The sequence below is a fragment of the Acanthochromis polyacanthus genome, chromosome 11 (assembly GCF_021347895.1).
Source record: "Acanthochromis polyacanthus isolate Apoly-LR-REF ecotype Palm Island chromosome 11, KAUST_Apoly_ChrSc, whole genome shotgun sequence".
NCBI lineage: Eukaryota > Metazoa > Chordata > Actinopteri > Pomacentridae > Acanthochromis > Acanthochromis polyacanthus.
Window position 1 is genome coordinate 3,515,252 of NC_067123.1, and position 19,764 is coordinate 3,535,015.

At 40.7% G+C, this 19,764-nt stretch overlaps 1 protein-coding gene across 2 annotated transcripts; it reads right to left on the reverse strand.

Annotated features, from left to right (window-relative positions):
• Positions 1–845: 845 nt before the first annotated feature.
• Positions 846–19,475, reverse strand: usf2 (upstream transcription factor 2, c-fos interacting). 2 transcript variants are annotated; one of them, XM_051955376.1, is made up of 11 exons: positions 18,807–19,475; positions 18,249–18,292; positions 16,712–16,821; positions 13,068–13,187; positions 10,882–11,044; positions 9,218–9,305; positions 8,967–9,011; positions 5,680–5,738; positions 4,753–4,844; positions 3,957–4,085; positions 846–1,857 (listed from the first exon to the last, which is right to left on the reverse strand). In XM_051955376.1, the coding sequence occupies exons 1-11, from the start codon at positions 18,842–18,844 to the stop codon at positions 1,768–1,770; spliced, it is 978 nt and encodes a 325-aa protein (XP_051811336.1). In that variant the 5' UTR covers positions 18,845–19,475; the 3' UTR covers positions 846–1,767. The 2 variants fall into 2 exon arrangements, with proteins under 2 accessions (XP_051811336.1, XP_051811338.1); XM_051955378.1 differs by lacking the exon at positions 8,967–9,011.
• Between the last annotated feature and the right edge of the window lie 289 nt (positions 19,476–19,764).

The window sequence follows — 19,764 nt, forward strand, 5'->3', positions numbered from 1 at the left end:
CGTGTACTTTATGGGGTAAAACAGCAGTAAAATAAAAGTATTAATACTGAAATACTCCATTACAGTAAAACTACATCAATATAATCAGACAGAAGGCATATTATTACATATTATTATATATTATTTAGTAGTTTTTTATTAGCTGTCATAACTGTTGCTGTGTTTAGTGTTTTTACTTTGTCCATGAAACACTTGTTTTTATAAATAGTTGTTAATTTTAGGACTGGCTCATTCCATAACTGGAGGACGTTTTACATCAAGTTTCCAATAATCCCCGTATAAAACTCTAAAACATGTGGTAATTCTGTAAATGTTCTTGTCCTGAGACCAAATCTAAAACAACTAGGAGAAAAGAATGTTTAAAATATTTTAAATACCAAATAAGTCTGGAGTTCCCCTAAAATACCATTTCTCTCTTGTCCACCCCCTGATGACCAAACTGGATCTCTAATAAAATAGTTAAAATCTAATTTAAGTCTCATTTCTTTTGGTTTTATATTTTTCATTGATGTCTCTTGTAATTGTGGGAACATTTTTTAAATCGACATTTTAAATAATTATTATACATGGCATGTGTCTCACATGTTTGCATAACCTGTTGACGTTTTTGTCTTTTTGCGTCGCGTTTATCGTCTTGTTTTAAGATTTCAATATTCTAAATATTATATCTTATTTCAAGAAATCTTACCAAGCCGTTTTTCACTTGTTCTAGGTAAAAGTTCCTTGAAATAAGTTTTGTTGTTGTTTTGAGAGGGCTTTTTTTCCCAGTGCAATTCTGAACCACAGGTTTGGTTTGACGTCCAGACCAGACGACCTGAAAAGCAGAAAGTACTCCAACGCTGTGGTACAAACACTTCAGTTTTATTGTAGTATCAGCATTAGTCATGCCAGTGGTTATATTTCATGCTGTGGTGACTTTCAGTGTAGACAAAAGCTGGTTAGTTCTAACTATCATCGCTCGTCTCCTCTCATTCCGAAGAAAGCGCTTCGGTGTTCGAGAATATCGCAAAGAATGGAGCAGAAGCCAAGCTCATGTCCGTTAGCTGCGGCAGGACCTCACCTGGCGAACCTCAGATACACAAACCCGCTGAGGGTTTAATGCCCGACAGAAATGATTCACGAGAGGAAAATCATCTCAGTTTGAGTTTTTTTTCTGTACAGTGCATCTATCGGGGCCACAAACGCAACCTGGACTCCGCAGAGGGACTTCATGAGCCGGGAGCAGCTTCGCCGGTGCACCTTCCTGTTTACCTGAGCTGTGTCAACACCTGGACTCTCCCTCCAAACAAAACCTCCATCGTAGCCGAGCCGCTCTGACTAGTCCCATAGTTTTCCCGGTGCTTTGGAGTGTCAGTGTTACGAGGCAGGAAGTGAAAACCGACCGTAAAAGCATCATGAGACTGTTTGTTCGTCGCCGTGGAAACAGTAAACGCAGCTTTTCTTGGTTGTCTCTCTGTGCACACGTTCCTTAAAAACTAATAAATTAAAAGAACGACCAAAAAAACAAAAAAACGGGAACTTATCATCCTCAATGTCACATTTAGTAGTTTCAAACACAGCAAATGTCAACAGAGAAACAAACAAACAAAAAAAGGAAGGAGTGACGATAAAAAGGTGAAGCTGTGAAATCATCTGTGGCAGGTTTATAATTTAACGTAAAAACAGACGCCGGCCTGCAGTCTTTGTGTTTATTCGTGGTCCGATTTCAGATGCGAATAGTCTCTGGTTGTGGTTCCTGCTTGGAGGGTGTTCGTGTTCGGTCCTCCGTCACTGCGGCGTCGCATCTCCGTTCAACTCGATGCCGTGCTGCTGTAGCTGAGCTCGAAGCAGCGCGTTGTCGTTCTTCAGTTCCTCGATCTGGGAGAACGCAAAACAGAATATTAGACAAGAAAGTCGTCTGGTTTGTGAAGCCCAGAATCCACCAGTGGGTTCAGAAATCACATTCATTTAGACACACTCCTCCTGCAGACAGTTTCTTAACTCTGTTCATCTACCAGCACAAACTGCACCTTATTTTTCTTGCATGTAGTATGCATGGGCAACTGGATACCTTGATTTCCCCCCAGAGGATGAATAAAGTCTCCAGTTAAAACATTTATCAGAGCCAGAAACTGTAAAAAACAACAGTGTTTGAACTACTCATCGCAAAACTTAACCAAATTTTAGCTTGAAGTTGTGATGTTTCATTAAAATATCTTTATTCTACGTGCTTCGCTTAAAGATTCACTAAAAAAGAAACTGGAGGCTGTAAAAAAATAAAAATTCGGCACTCTTTGATGCAACCACCACACCATGAGTGACTCATCTGAAACCAACAGTCAGAACAAAAATTCAGGGAGTTTTCATCTGAACTGCAGGGTGTGTCTCCACAGAGCAGGTATCAGATAAGCATGAAAGAAGTAAAATATCTGTAGTGTGTGGAGACACCAGCAACACTGAAAACACCTGCAGACACTTGGAAAAATGTTGCACATGTTGACTCCAGGTTTGGTCATTTTTTCAAAAATAAATAATCAAAGAAATTCTACTTTCACCTGTTCCTTTGTATTCATTTCAGGGATGGCAACAGGAAATTCTGATTTCAGCTGAAAATTATTGACTTGGGGGGGGGGGCTGAAGCTGAGAGATTTATAGTAAAATAGAAGTCATTTAGACTGATAAAAATGATCAAAAACATAATACTAGACTTAAATAAGTCAGCAAATTTAATGAAAAGTTAACTTGTTCTTCAATCTTTTCTCACTATCTTCAGTTCAAAATATTTCAGAAATCTATAAGAGTTCTATACTACTATGTACACTATATACAAGTCAGTTCACGGCAACACTCCTATTTTGCCAATTTTCTTCTCTTTGCAGCAAGCTGTGTAAGTCTCTGGACAGCCTTCCTTTTCAACTCCTGCTGGTGGGCTTTTCTTGCAGCCATTTCCTTCTCCTTCAATGTTTCTTTTGCCTTGGCACTTGAAGTAGCTGTTGATGCTGCTAGTGTAACTGTCTCCAAGCGTTTCCTCTTGTTGGCTGAAGCTTTTGCCCAGTCTTCTTTCTGCATCTTGTCCACTGTCGACGTTAGTTTTGAAAACGCTGATCCCAATGAATAGTTGCTCCGCCGGATGGGAAGCGTTTCGGCATGTTTCTTCACTTTTGACGCGTGGTCTAACAGTGCTACGCATCCACGCGATCCGTAGTTAGTCAAATCTTTACAATACACACAAAAAGCATTTCCGGTCACGTCTGGCTTCTTCAGAAATTGTCCAAGTGTTTCTGTTACCTCGTCGATCTTTGAGCCAATTTTGACCTTCACAGTGATTTTTCTCTCCAGCCATTCCCATCGGAACTTATTTTTGACACTTTTGTCAATTTCTGTGACTGATGACTCCTGATCCTTCGTTAAAAATCTAATTTTTCCACTGAAGACGATACCAAATCTCCAAATATCCGAGTCGAACACGGTGCTATGAATTTGTGACAAAGAATGCTACGAGCAATTTGATTGGTCCAAGCTTCAAGCTATCCAATCGCTGGGCTGTTTACAATCGAACAATAGCTTCAGTGAAAATCTAGCTTCAGGAAGTACCTAACCCCCCCTAAAATTTTCTCAACAGATTTAGACGATTCACAGAAATGTTCAAATTTGAAATTAAGTCCGCGGATCCGTGGAAAATTGCCATCCATGTCATTTATGTCATTCTAACTGTCAGCACAGAACACCCTTCAGACATAGTTGTGCTGTTTCTGTCAAGGTCCCAACACACCATCCCCACTGTAAAGCACGGTGGTGGCAGCGTCATGATGTGAAACAGTGATGGCAGCATTATAACATGAAGCATGGTGGAGGCAGCATCATGGTGTGAAGCACTTACTTCCACTGAATGCAGTACTTGGCTTAATATTGCTATATAAACTGAATTTTGAAAGCAGTTTGAGCAGCGTTTTAAGCCCATGGAGAAGCAGGTCTACCTGTTGTCTCAGCAGCTCGTTGTCCATCTCCACTCGCTCCACCTCCTTGTAACTCTCCTGCAGTCGTTGGTTGCTCTGACGGAGCTCCCGGATGTAATCACAGGCTTTGGACAGGATGCCTCCTTTACTCTGGAACAGGACGGATGTTGACATGTCTTTAAAACCTTCTCCAAACTTTCCTGCAGTGACTAACGGCTTCCACTAATGCTTGTTTACACATCAGGTAACCTTAACCGCCCTGCCTAAAGCTAATACAGGTCAAAGAGAAGCTGTTTCAATCTGACTAAGTCTGCAGGATGCACAGAAAATGTAGAAATTGAAGTACAGAATGTAGAAAAAGTACTACAATGCTTTGGAAATTTCTGATCATCAATAACTAATAAACAAATGCTGCATTTAAAAAAATGCTGCATTTTCTCCTTTGTTTTGCTCTTTGACACTGAATCCATTTTACTTTGACATGAAAGAGTCTTTTTTGGAAATTCTTGTCAAAAATTAATTTGCCATGATTCAATGTTGGATGGCAATAAAAAGAGATTTTTTTAAAATGGAGGGAAGCGTTTTTATAGGTGTTGTAGCTGTAATATATGAGAAAATGTGGAAGTTTGAAGCAAATTCGAAAAGATCTCCAACATTAAACAGCTGTTTTCAGGTCAAACTAGTTCATCTCAGCAGCATGACCTAAAAACACCCTGATCTTTACAGCTTTAATCTAGCCCTAATAACAGGTGTGCAGAATAACGGCCATCTGTCGCTACAAACTCTCAGATGCAGCATTCAGAGGCCGGTCGCTCACCGCTCCGGTTCGACTGTCCACGCTGCAGTCGGGGATGATCTTCGACAGTGTGACGATCCAGTTATTGATCTTGTCTCTTCTTCTTCGCTCCACTGCAATGACAGAAAAAAGCTGTGATTTATACATCTAAAGTTGAGATAACAAACCTTTCTGACACACATTTCTCTGCAAAAGCAGTAATTAACTCCAATTATCACCTGCATTAAAAGGAGCCAACTGAGATTTAAAGCCAAACTAGCTCATCTGTGGTTAAACTTTGCTTCTGTGATGATTTCTTAAACAGTCAGGACTCATTAACCCTTTAAGCTGCAGTCAATTCCAGCCATTTTCAGTACAAAAAATATGACGAGAAATACAGGGAATATTGGACGCCCATCGCGAGGTGCATTTCCTCGAAAACGACCTATTCGTGGATCATATACCGACTTCAGGACATGTTTTGGACAAAATATGTTACTGGCTTGTTTCGTCTGGATGTCCAAGGTTGGATTATGGCCGTTTTTTGTGGAATATTTTCATCTATGTGTAATAATGAACCCGGAAATGCGAGTCGCGCTGTGTAACAAACCACCGTGTATAGATAACGGATGGATGGATATTCGTTGTTTGTCGGACAAATGTGTTTATATTACCCGCTGTGGTAATCACATCTGAAAGTGGTTTATACCGGCAGATTCATGAGAATCTAAGCTTTCCATCGATGTATAGTGTTTCTATCATCGAGTTTGCAGCGTCGGTCAATTAAGCAAAATACTTTAGCAAATCTCAAAGGGTACCGCGGGCGGGACACTGAAGCGCACTGAAGCGCAAAGGGTTAAAAGGTTCAAATTAAATTCCAGGCTCTCCAGAGGTCTACAAAGTGAAAAAGAAACAGTTAAATACTAGATTTAACGTCCTGCGCCCTCCATGTTTTCAAGAACTTCTAACCTTCGTTGTGTTGCGCTCGTCGCCTCTCGTCTCGAGGAGCTCGTGGACCTTCCACCTTCCTGTGAAGACACAAAGAAAAACAACCGTCTGACACTAAAGCTCCATGTCAGGTCACATTAAGCTGATTATTAACCACTAAACTAGAAGAACAAGAAACTACTGGTGTCACAGAAGGAATAGAAACAACTCTTCTGAGATGGCAAGAACCTGTTGATCTGGTTTGTTGACATTTGTAGAGAAAGAGCCTTCAGGTCTAACGAAGAGTCACTTTGTGGGTGAGTTTCTGACTGTAAAGGAGAACTCACTCACATTTCATCCTGCTGTTTCTCCATTAATATGGATGAGTATCTTGCTAACTTCGGACTTTCTGATTCATGGAGTTTAGAAGAGGTTAATTACAACAAGCTTATCAAAAAGCACAAAACACAAACTCGCTGCCTGGAATCCACATTTTGCTAAATGAATTACTGATCTATATCCATGGAAACCTTCCACCTGATCTAATCACAGACACATTCATCTGAGACCAAAATAAAGTCTTTTATCTACACTGGCTTCAATATATTCTCAGAAATGATGGAAAACTCATGAAAAGATGTGGATGCACCTCTACGGACTTTAAGGACCTGGAACTCTGAAATACCTATAGAGTGAAGATTGAACTTTACATGGTTTCATTAAATAAACTAAAGTTATCAACCCAACAGACTCTGAGGAGGTCAGGTGGGAATTTATGAGAGGAATTTATGGTGCAACTAAAACCAATGAATCTGCAGCTTTGATAAACATCCTGGAGATTCAAAATCAGCTGCAAGAGAAGATCAAGAGCAACGGAGCAAAACTCTGCAGACATTAAGTGTTATGAGACAAATCAGCTGGACATGTAATGGAGGAATTACAAGTTATGAGACCATCCAGAGTCCATTAATGTGCAGGTTAATCTACAAATACAGCAGCAAGAAAAACCTTTTGGAATTTAAAGTTTTTTTTACATTAATTTGTCACAAACGGTGATCTAGTTTTCACACATGTCCCTAAAGAATAACACAAAATAAACTCTGATGTCTTCATTGTACTCATTCAAAATGGTTGTGGAAAAAGTAAATGAGTCCTTGGAATTAATAACTGGTTGACCCCCCTTTGGCAGCAACAACCTCAACCAGGAGCTTCCTGTAGCTCAGGATCAGACCTTCACATCGTTCAGAAGGAGTTTTGGCCCATTCTTCCTGCAGAACTTCCTTTGTCTGTCATCTCATCTCTCTTTAGTTCATTCCACACCATCTCTGTTGGGTTTAGGTGTAGGCTGTGATTGGGCCACTCCAAAAGGTGGATTTAGTTTTTCTGTAGTCATTCTGTTGTGGACTTGATCCAGTGTTTTGGGTCATTGTCCCGTTGCTGAATCACCCAACTTCTACAGAGTTTCAGCTAAACGTTCTCACATTATCCTGAAGAATTTTTTGACGCTTTTGGGAATTCATGTTCCCCTCGATGATTGCAAGCTGGCCCACATCATGACGATTCCTCCACCATGCTTTATGGTCGGATGGTTGGGATGATGTTTCCATGATGATATTCAGTGCAGATGTAGTGCTGTTCTTTCCATCCATCCATCCATCCATCCATTTCCTTCTGTTTATCCGGGGTGGGGTCATGGAGGCAGCAGGTCATTCCAGACGTCCCTATTCCCAACAACACTTTCCAGCTCTTCCTGGAGGATCCCGAGGCATTCCCAGGTCAGATGAGCTATATAATCCCTCCAAAGGGTTCTAGGTCTACCCCGGGGTCTCCTCCCAGGTGGACGTGTTCAGAACACCTCCAAAGGAAGTCTCCCTGGAGGAATCAGATGTCCAAACCACCTCAACTAGTTCCTTTAGAGGTGAAGGATGCAGCTCTACTCTGAGCTCCCTCCAGATGTCTGATCTTCTCCTATCTCTAAGGCCTAGTCCAGACACCCTACAGAGGAAGCTCATTTCAGATGCTTGTATCCACGATCTCATTCTTTCAGTCTCTACCCAGAGCTCATGACCATAGGTGAGGGTTGGAACATAGATGGACGGTAAATCGAGAGTTTCACCTTGCGGCTCAGCTCGCTCTTCACCATAACGGTTTGGTACAACGCTTTTATTACTGCCAACGCCACCAATCCACCTGTCCATCTCTTGCTCCATTTTCCCATCACTTGTGAACAAGATCCTGAGATATTTGAACTCTTCGCTTGAGGAAACAACTCACCGTTGCTTCCTCAAGCGAGGGAAAAGGGTTTGGTCGTTCCAAATACTTCAGTCTTTGTCTAATCAGTCCAAACATTTTGTTCATACCGATGTGGAGTGTCTATGTGATCTTTCACAAACTTCAGGTGTGCAGTAATGTTCTTGTTAGTCAGCAGTTGCTTCGTCCCTGGCGTCCTGCCATAGACACTCTGCTTGACTCAGGGTTGTTTCTTGACCTTACTGAGGAGTCTTCGTTGTGCTCTTGGCGTCATTTTGACTGGGTGTCCACTTCTTGATAGAGTATCCACAGTCCCAAAGTGTCTCCATCTGTAGATCATTTGTCTAACTACAGACCGGTGAATTTCTAAAGTCTTTAAAATCACCTTGTAACTCGCTTTATGTAAATCAGCGATTCTTGATGGTAGATTCTCTGAAAGCTGTTTTTGGCGAGGCATGCCTCACATATTTGTGCAAAGCAAATTCAAAAAGTGGTTTTTATCCATCAAAGTAGTTCCAGTCCACGCCTCCAAACTCATTCTCTGAACAAGACTGCAGGTACGCCAACACCTGACTCCAATTAGCTTTTTTAGGCCATTAACTCGAGGGTTCACGTACCTTTTACACTAGAACTATGAGGTTTTTATGATTGTTCTCAATAAAGACATGAAGGATTCTAATTTCTTTTGTTATTATTTTAGGTGCATTATATTTGTGACATTTTGTGACAAATTATTTCAGAAAACCATGAAATTTCAAAAAGTTCACACCTTTTCTTGCCACTGTATGTAATGTAAACAGCTTAAAATGTGTAAAATAATAATAATAATAATATTAATTCCAAAGCAGTTGTTCTGGTTTTCCCAGAATCTTTTCAGCAGAGCCCAAGAAGTTAGTGAGCAACAAAACATATCCCATAAATCAGAAAAGTGGACGAAATGAAGCAGAATTCTCCTTAAAAAGACGCTGCACGTGAACAAAACCTGCCACTGGTTTAGTAAATCACCTAACTGGGACTCTATTATGGGATGTTGAGGGTTTGGGGATGGGGGGGGGTTCGTATGTGAAAGATCTTCTCACCAGTTTGAGCTGCCCTGCTGCAACATCTCGCTTTCACCGAGGTCTCTGGGGACGGCAGGTAAGTAGGACAGAATGTGGAGGTTTAAATGACGGATTTAGTTTTTGTACACATGACAATCATCCAGAGGAGGAGGAGGAGGAAGAGGAAGAGGAGGAGGAGATGTGGAGGTCGGTCAACATGTGAGGAGGAACTTGTGGTGGTTTGGTGACTTCAGGGAGGAAACTGTGGGTAAAAGAGGAGTTGTACTTACGTGGTGTAGGTGTGTGTTCGAGGAGCGATGGTCCGAGGGGTGGTGGTCTGCAGCACCTCGGGGGGGCTCATCATCACGTAGAACTGACCTGCAGTCAACAGGGCAGAAGATCAATCGATTGGTAGATTATTATTGATCATCAGCAGGAAATCACAGCGGCTAGAATCACAGCCAGAGTTACGCTGAACAAGAAAGATTTAGGCTCAAAACCTTCACGAGTAATGTCAGTAAATGTGAAAAAATTCAGTGTGCAAAAATGTGAAAATGTATAATGTAATAATGCATAATATATGCTGTAAAATATAAAGTGTGCAAAACTGTAAAAAATATTTTCTAATAAAATATACAGTGCTTGAAAATGTCCAAAATATATAATGTGCAAACTTAAAAAAATCAAAAAATATAGTGGAAAAAATTCAGTGTGCAAAAATTTGAAAAATATTTTAGGAAAAAAAATACAGGGTAAAAATATACAGTGACTGAATATACAAAAAAAGCAAAAAAAAAAAAAAGACTCGGCAAATTGGTAGGAAAAAAATAACTGTAAAAAAATTAATTGTGCAAAACTGTAAAAAATATTTTATGAAAAATTATACAGGGTAAAAATATACAGTGCTTGAAAACGTAAACAAAACAAGCAAAAATCTGTACTGGGAAAATTTGTAGAAAAAAACATTTAATGAAAATATATAGTGTAAAGAATTCAGTGCGTAGAAATTTAAAAAAAAGTTTAAATGTGAAAGAAAAACTAATGTAAAAATGTAGTGTGCAAAAACACAAAACAAAACATGAAATGAAAAATACAGCGTAAAAAATTCAGTGTGGAAAAAATAAAAGAAATTAAATATAGTGTAAATATGAAAGAAAAAGTAACGTTAAAAACAGAGTGCAAAAATGTGGAAAAATAAGAAAATATGTAATACAAAAAAACAGTGTGCAAAACTGTAAAAAATATTTTCGAAAAAATATGCAGTGTTTGAAAATGTAAAAAAAATGTACAAAATATATACTGGGAAAATTTGTAGAGAAAAAATGAAATGACAAAAAAAAAAAAAAATGGGTGTGCAAATTTCTAGAAAACATGTAACAAAAATACAAATATAATGTAAATATGAAAGAAAAAGCAATGTAAAAAAACTGAATATGAAAATATGCAATATAAAAAATACAGTGTCCAAAACTGTAAAAAATGTCTTATTAAAAATATAGAATATACATACTGGACAAATTTGTAGAAAAAAAATGAAATGTAAAAAATTCAGTGTGCAAACTTGTAGAAAATATAAAATAAATAAATATAAAAACAAAAATATAGTGTAAATACATAAGAAAAAATTATGTAAAAAATATAATGTGCAAAAAATTCAAAAACATCTAAAGTGAAATGTCATGTAAGGGGAAAATTACTGTATTTTTATGAGATTGTTTTATGATTTTTTTGACCACTACAATGCGATTATTCACAATACCAAAATGTCATATTTTAACTAGTGTGCACATAAATAATATAGTAACTAGAATAAGTCAATGATCCTCTGGAGGAAGTCGTCGTGTTGCTGCGGCAGTTTACACATCACTAGGCCATAAATGTTAAATGTGGCCTCAGTAAATAACTGTGAGAACATTTTAAAATAAACACACATTGCTTCTCTAAGGTTTCTCACCTCCTGCCTGTGTGATGGTCGGGTCGGCCGTCGCCTGAACCGATACGGCCGTCGCTGTTCCATCGCTGACGGTGGCGGCGGGAAAATAAGCGAAGCGTGTTTCTCCTCCGACCGTCTCTCCTCCAGGACTCCCTCCGTTACTGAAGGGGTTCTGGATGACGGCCTGCAGAGGAACAAACGGAGGAATGATCAGAAACGACGACAAATCCACACATTACACAGTCTGAAAACAGGAATACATTAGAGAACTGTTGAGCCACAGAATGAACCCTGTCTCTAGATGATCCTGGTTTCTTCTTCCATCGTCTCTAATTGTTCTGACCAACCACCTTCCAACACGCTGATATGAACATTAAATAACCTTTTCCATCTAAACTTATCCAGAATGACTCAAGAATTGTGCGAAATGAGTCAAAAGAGGTCCAAAAACAACCCAAAAGTCACGCAAAATGATCAGAAATGTCCCCTAAATTCGTCAGTTTTTGCTCAAAGTAACAAAAACTTCTCTAAAATGACCCAAAATTGTCAAAAATGATCAAAATGTACAAAATTTGTTTATTTTGAACAAATTTGGAAAGAGGTTAAAAACAGTTTTGGACATTTTTCAAGTTGTTTTTGACCATTTTTGACTAATTCCAGACTATTCCGAGTGATTCTGGACAAATGTTGGTTCCTTTTCGACACGTTTTATCGCATTAGACACATTTTGAGTCATTCTGAACCATTTTTGTGGCATTGGACACGTTTTCAGTCATTTAGGACTTTTTTTGTCTTTTACGACGACTTTGGAGCCGCTTTGAGCAAAATTCTGTTAAACTAAACAATTAAAATGTGTGTAAAGTGATCCTTCCATTGTCTCTAATAGTTCTGACCAGCCACCTCCCAACATGCTGATATGAGCCTTAAATTTTACCCAGAATGCACTTTTCCCCCTAAACTTGTCCAGAATGACTCAAGAATTGTGTGAAATGAGTCCAAAGACGTCCAAAAGAACCCAAAAGTCTCCTAAATTACTACATTTCTGTCCATAATGACAAAAACTTCTCCAGAGTGACCCAAAGTTGTTAAAAAATGATTAAAATGTACGTAAAACATGCTGATATAAGCCTTAAAGTTTACCCAAAATGACCTTTTTACAGTTTTCTCTGGTGAATCATCAGAAAACAGAAACACATCCAGTGATTGTTTGTAGGACTCTAAACTGTTCACACCAGGATACATCCCATAATACTGATGATCCCTGCTGTTTATAGAGAAAATGAACAGAAACCAGATTTATTCTTTGGACTACAACATCTGAATGGATGAAATTGTTTTGTTTAGCATCATTTTGTGGTATTTTCGAGTCATTTTCTATCATATTTTTGTTGCTTTCCGTAACTTCGTGGTCATTTTGCGTCACATTTTGATTGTTTGGTGTTTTTTTGTGCTCATTTTGTACCAAACGTTGGTTCTTTTTTGCCACATTTTAGTTGGTTTGCGTCCTTTTGTGCTTATTCTGCACCACACGTTGATACATCCCATAATACTGATGATGAAAGCTGGTTATCAAGGAAATGAACTGAAACTACATTGATTCTTCAGACTGAGACACCTGGATGGATTTAAACTGATCTGGTGTCAGTTTTATCAGAACTCAGATTTGTTTCTCCTCCTAAATTTCCTGGTTCTATCTGCTGGACTGATGAAGTTCTGAGGCTCAGAATAAAGCTTTGACCCTCCTCTCTACTGAAATATACTGAAAATAATCAGAAGCATTAGCATCCTGGATGTTTAAAAGGAAATAAACTATTATATTGTTCAAAATAACACAGAAATTGTCTCAAATTATGCAAAATTTGTTAAAAATGGCTCAGAATTTTGCCAAAATGTTCCAAAATTGTGCAAAATTACTCAAAAAAATCATTTAAATTAAACAAAAGTTACCTAAAACCACAAAAACGTGTTTTAAAATCTTCAAATCAGTCCACAGTGACTCCAGATTTGTCCAAAAAGAGTCGAAACGTGTCCTTAACGACGAACAAACGTCCGATATTACTCCAGTTACTTGAATATCGTACAAAGCGAGAACTCAGACGCGTTTTCTGCATCGTGGAGGTTAAACCAGAAATAAACCACACATTCAGTCGTCTGATCTCACGCCGACAAACCGGAATCGGCTCCAGAATGGTTCGCCTGCGACTCACCTGAGCGACGGCCTGAGGAGCTCCGGCGAAGGCGGCGGTGGAGACGACGCTGACGGCTCCGCTGGCATCACCTGCAGCCTCTAAGTGGTCGTCTGTTACCTGGACCACCCGGTAGGTCACCTGGAGACGACAGCACACACCTGAGGTTACCTTCAGGCTGCAAACTTTACACCGGATCAGATCAAAGATTTAAGAATAACACGTTTAATTCAGTTTTACTGAGCTGCTCCGAGTCAGAACCTCAGAATCAGCTGGAGTCTAGAATCCTGACAGACAGAGGATGAAGTAAGATGTGCTGCTGTGATGATGCTGTTACGTTGTTGTGATGTTGTAGTGACGTGTTGCAATGCGGTGGCGTTGTCTTGTGTTGCTGTTGTGATGTTGCTCTGATGTTGTTGTTGTGTGCCTGTGATGTTGTTGTGATGTTGCTCTGATGTTGTGACGTTGCTGTGATGTGTTGTCGTGACGCTGTTGTTGTGACAATGTTGTTGCATTGTTGTGATGATGTTTTGCTGTGATATTGTTGCTCTGATGCTGTGATGTTGTTTGTGACGTGTGTTGTGACGCTGTCTTCTGTTGCCTATACTGTGATGTTGTTTGTGATGTTGTGACACTGTTGTGATGTTGCTCTGATGTTGTGACATTGCTGTGGTGTGTTGTCGTGACGCTGTTGTTGTGACAATGTTGTTGCATTGTTGTGATGATGTTTTGCTGTGCTATTGTTGCTCTGATGCTGTGATGTTGTTTGTGACGTGTGTTGTGACGCTGTCTTCTGTTGCCTATACTGTGATGTTGTTTGTGATGTTGTGACACTGTTGTGATGTTGCTCTGATGTTGTGACATTGCTGTGATGTTGCTCTGATGTTGTGACATTGCTGTGGTGTGTTGTCGTGACGCTGTTGTTGTGACAATGTTGTTGCATTGTTGTGATGATGTTTTGCTGTGATATTGTTGCTCTGATGCTGTGATGTTGTTTGTGACGTGTGTTGTGACGCTGTCTTCTGTTGCCTATACTGTGATGTTGCTGTGACGTTGTGTTGTCATGCTGTTGTGACGTTGTTGTTGTGACATTGTGATAGTTCTGTGTATACTGTGACGTTTGAGATGTTGCTCTGATGTTGTGACGTGTTGCGATGTGGTGACGTTGTCTTATGTTGCTGTAATGTTTGTGGCGTTGTGACACTGTTGTGTTGTGATGTTGTGTTGTGACATTGTGATGTTACACTGAAATGTTGCTGTGATGTTGTTGTGATTGTGTTGTATTGTTGCTGCTGCATTGTTGTGACACTGTTGTACTGTTGTGATGTTGTCATGTGACGTTGCAATATTGTTGCTGATGTGGTGATGTTGTTTGGGACATGAGTGTTGTGATGCTGTCTTCTGTTGTTGTGTATGCTATGATGTTGTAAATCATAAATGGTTGTATTTATATAGCGCTTTCATCCGAAGCGCTTTACATGATACGTCACATTCACTCATTCACACACTGATGGTGGAAGCTGACATGCAAGGCGCTAACCACGACCCACCAGGAGCAATCAGGGGTTCGGTGTCTTGCTCAGGGACACCTCGACATGAGCGCGACGGGCCGGGGATCGAACCGGCAACCTTCCAGTTACAAGACGGCCGCTCTACCCACTGAGCCATGCCACTCATCGTCATGTTGTGACTAGGGATGGGAATTTCGACTAATTTCCGAACCGACTAATTGCCAACGGACAGGCGGTGTAGGTTTGGAGAAATGAACGTGTCATCCGGAGGTCGACCGCCCCCCCCCCCGCTACGTGTGCGTGTGAGGGGAGGGGAGGAGGAGCAGTTCTCTCTCTGGCTGCTCAGCCTGTTTACAAAGAAGCCGATGCAGAGGCGCAAAGAACAAGGAGCATGATGCTTAATGCAGCGTTTAACCGACTATAAAATACTAAACGTTTAATAAATGAGTAGGCGGTTAAACGATTAAACGACTGGTCATACACATCCCTAGTTGTGACAATGTTTAAGTTGTGACGTTGTGATATTGCTGTATTGTTGTGTATGCTGTCATGTGACGTTTGCAGTGTTGTTGCTCTGTTGTTGTGACGTGTTGCAATTAGGGATGCAAACAATTAATCGATTGTCGATTAATTGTCGATAAGAAATTACTCAATTAAAATATGATAATTGCAATTAATTGTGTTTTGCACTTGTAATTCCCCGCCAGCCCGCATGAGGGCGCGCTTGACGCCAGACTTCTTAGACGCACACCCGGGAACACAAGAGAAGAGAAGCTGGCCTCTGATGACAACAACAAGACAAACAAGAAGCTGAAAGCTGGCAGGATGAAGAGCAGACGGAGTTCGGTATGGAACCACTTTGAGTTGGTTAGTGATGACAAAGACGCCAAATGCACAATCTGTGGAAGTATTTCAAAGTACAACTCCTCCACAACTTCACTAAATTATCACCTCAATACATCACATTCAGCTGTGCTGTGAGGAGCGAGTAGCTCTCAGCCGACAATCACCGCAGCGTTGGGACGAAGCGTATGTGACTCCACGAAGGCAGAGGGCATTACCCAGCGGATATGTGACATGGTTACTACAGACATGCTGCCAATAAATGTCGTTGAAGGACAGAGGTAATAAAGTACATCGAGTCAAGATACGATATTCCCTCCAGAACAACAGTAACTACCCGCATGGAAGCAAGCTACGCGAGGAAGAAGGCAGTTAAAAACACAACTTTCAACCTAGAATGTGGCCCTCACAACGGACTGTTCCATTTGTGAATGTGTTGTTCCCTGCTGTTAAGAATAAATCTTTTAGCTGTTAAGGTTCAGCGGCCCGCAGGCGGGCCGTTTTGATATCTGCATAAGCATTTTTCGAAATAGAACGACACTGCCAACGCGATTATACAAACACTACACACCGATGGAAAGCTTAGATTCTCATGAATCCGCCGGTATAAACCACTTTCAGATGTGATTACCACAGCGGGTGAGAAAAACACATTTGTCCAACAAACAACGAATATCCATCCATCCGTTCTCTATACACGGCTTCAAAGCACACAGCGTGACTCACATTTCCGGGTTCATTATTACACACAGATGAAAATATTCCACAAAAAACGGCCATAATCCAACCTTTTACATCCAGACGACACAAGCCAGTAAACTATTTTGTCCAAAACATGTCCTGAAGTCGGTATAAAATCCACGAATAGGTCGTTTTCAAGGAAATGCACCTCGCGATGGGCGTCCAATATTCCCTGTATTTCTCATCATATTTTTATTTACAAATAAAATATTAGCGATTTTTTGTACTGAAAACGGCTGGAATTGACTGCAGCTTACAGGGCTATGGAATATGATTTGCATTTTCTCTTTCATAAGAAAGATAGCATTTTAGTAGAAAGGAACCTATTGATTCAGAGGGAAATTCAGCTTCTCAGAAAAATTGCCGCTTATCAATTAATCGATCGATAAAATGAAACAACTATCGATTAATGAATTACTCGATAATTTGCATCCCCAGTTGCAATGTGTTGACGGTCTCGTGTTATGTTGCTGTGACATCATGTGATGTTGCTGATATTGTTGACATTGTTTGTGACGTTGTTGTGACGTTGTTGTGACGTTGTGTTATCGTGTTTGTGTTCAGTCTCACCTGTCCTCCACTGTTGTCTGTCCTGAACTGATACTGAACATTGTGTTCGGCGAACGCAGCCTGAGGAACTCCAGTGATGGTGACTGCAGTCGCCTCGTCGCTGCCCTCGCCTGGAACACAAAGTTTGTTTACAACAACGATGAAGAAAGAACAGGGGTGTCCAACATGAGGCCCGTGGGCCAAAAGCGGTCCTCCAGAGGGTCCAATCCGGCCCTCAAAGTGTAAAAATTACAGAGAAGACATTAACTGCAGATTGTAAATTAGTAAAAGTATAAATTTAAAATCATTTCTAGACCATGACAAGTTGTTCTGATCATAAACTAAAATACCAGATTGTTCTTTGTTCTGTTGTCGCTTAGTGTCTCATTTTTGTAATATTTTGTCTGTTTTTGTTCTTATTTGTCTTTTCTTGTCTGACTTTTTCTCATGTTTTTGTCGTTTTGTCTCGTTTGTCTTATTTTTGTCATTTTGTGTTTTGGTTTATTTGCTTTTTTGTGCCTCATTTTTGTCATTGGTTTCATTTTTTGTTGCTTTGTAACGTTTTTGTCTCATTTTTGTTTTGTGTAGCGTCATTAGTCTCATGTTTTTGTTGCTTTGTGTCTCGTTTTTCTAATATCTTGTCTTGTTTTTGGTCTTTTGTCGTTTCGTCTTTCCTTGTTATTTGTTTTCTTTTTTGTCGTTTTGTGTTTCGCTTTGTTTGTTGTTTTGAGCATCGTTTGTGTCTTGTTTTTGTCAACATAAAACCCATTAGGTTGTCTGATTTATCTGCTACAAATACAAGTTGTTTTGATCCAAAAGTAAAATACTAGATTGCTCATTGTTGTTTTGTGTCTCGCTTTGTAATAGTTTGTCTTGTTTTTGTTGTTTTTTGTCTCTTTTGTCATTTCTCTCGTTTTTTTCCCCATTTTGTTTCTTGTCTTGTTTGTTTTGTCCTACTTGTGTTGTTTATTAAGTCATTTTGTTTATCGCTTTTGTTGCATGTCCATTTTTTAAATCTGTTTGTAACTTTTTTGTCTCTTTCGTTTTGCTTCGTGCTGTCTCATATTTTTGTCGTTTTGTTTTTGTCTCGCATTTGCTGTTTGTGTATTTTTTTGGTCGCTTTGTAACTTTTTTGGCTAATTTTTAGTTTTATTTTGTGTCTTTTCTCATTTTTGCTTCTCATTTTTGTCGTTTGTCCATTTTTTTGGTCGCTTTGTAATTTTTTGTTATTTTGTTTGTCATATTTCTCATATTTTGTCTTGTTTTTGTTGCTTTTTGTCTCTTTTTTGACATTTGTCTCGTGTTTTACAGTTTTTGTTTCCTTTTGGTAATATTTTGTTCTTGATTTTGTCCATTTTGTTGCTGCTTTCTAACTTTTTTGTCTTTTTTGTCCGATTTCTGTCCTTTGCTCATATTTTTGTCGTTTTACGTGCAGTTTTTTGTCATTTTTTTCTGTATGCCGTGAACACACATATTGTTTGTGTGCATAGTTTCTATGGTTTCAGTTTTTGGAGCTGTGTTGTCGCTCTGGCGGACTGCTTGTGGTGTGAAGCCGAACCTTCCTGCAGCTGCACCACCTCCTCTGCTTCCTGTTTGTCGTGACTGAAACACAAAGAGAGAAAAAAGACAGCAGCAGTGAGTCAGTTTGAAACCAAAGACGCAGAAAAGAAACGCACATTTTAACCTACAGACAGAATTAAACCTCATTTATCAGTAATGAGCTGCAGGAGCACAGCGCCCCCAGCAGGCCGCAGCGGGAAGCAACACAAACACAAACACAACAGAAAGTAGTTCACTGCTGCTTCCAGGAGAAAAACCGAGAACATGAGAGGATTTAAAGTGGTTCAGTTTGATGTGAGCTCAGTGGAAGTAAAGCTGAAGCTTCCTGAGGCTCTCAGAGGTTTGGTTTGGTTTATTTCTGAAGCAGCAGCTCAGATTATTTAGATGATCCATTAAAAACAGAACAAACTGCCGCTGCGGGTTTCGTTCCATGTTTGGAGAAAATGCGCACAGATCTGCAGCATCTCCTCTAAAACACGTCCAAAGTGTTGCCGGGCTGGTTCGGGGCCTGCAGGGGGCCGCGGCGGGGCAGGAAGCGGCCGGCGGCGGGTCTCACCTGGCCGAGCTGTCCAGACTCTGCTCCAGCATCTCCATGGAGCCGCCGGTGGAGCGAAGAAAAAAAAAAAAACACGCCGACTTTCAACGACACTGATTCACGGAGATGGAAGCGCTGATCACGGGGACAAACACACGGGTCATGTGAGGAAGACAGTCCAGGACACGTGAGGCAGCGGCCGGGCGAGCAGCTAAAATGGAGGCCGCTGCGGAGGAGCGCAGCAAACAACGAGAAGCGCTCCGGCTTTTACGCAGCGTCACGGCGGCGGCGGCGCGGCTCCGGGTCCGGGTCGAGCACCGGCACCGAGGCTGGAGGTGACGGCTGGAGGCTCGGATGGAAGAAGGGTTCCCGTGTGGAGGATCTGCCGGGTTTCTTTTTGTCCCCTCTGTCCCGGATTTGTTGCTCTGCGGCGCACAGCTGCAGTTTGTCCGCGCAAAGCTGCGGCTGCGACATGCGCCCGATAAGACATGGAGTGGATCAGTTAGAGCGCTTTAGGAAAGGGCAAAATGCGCGTTTTCTGCCCTAAAATCGTCTGCGTTTCTGTGAGATTTCATTTCTTGTCATGTTGCCTCCACGTGACTCCCAGTCTGCTCAGTTTGGAGCTTAAAAAACGGATTCCTGCGTCTTTTCTCCGCTTATTTCTACATTTTCCTGCTTTACGTGGGGATTATTTCCTTTATTTTGTGTTTCTACGGTGCTGTGTGTTTTTCCTGACTTTATTCTTGGACTCAGAGCTTCTCTCTGCCAATCATCCGCCGACATTCAGCTCCTCAGCCCCACTTTTTTCAGGTTCTGTGCCCAGGTGACCACAGAGATCCAATACGGGTTTTCCCACAAACCACATGACAGCAGCGGCTCGTCGCGGCTCGGCTCCGGGTTTAGACCTTCTCAGACTCTCCTGACCCTCCTACAGAACATGTCAGACTCTGGTAGAGGATCCAGGTCCAGTCTGAAGGAC

Coding starts and splice junctions, on each gene's coding strand:
- usf2 (XM_051955376.1), bottom strand. CDS start 18,844: ATGGAGATGCTGGAGCAGAGTCTGGACAGCTCGGCCAG. Junction 9,012..9,217: donor CGAACACACACCTACACCAC/GTAAGTACAACT, acceptor TGCCGTCCCCAG/AGACCTCGGTGAAAGCGAGA. Junction 1,858..3,956: donor ACGAGCTGCTGAGACAACAG/GTAGACCTGCTT, acceptor GCGTTCTCCCAG/ATCGAGGAACTGAAGAACGA.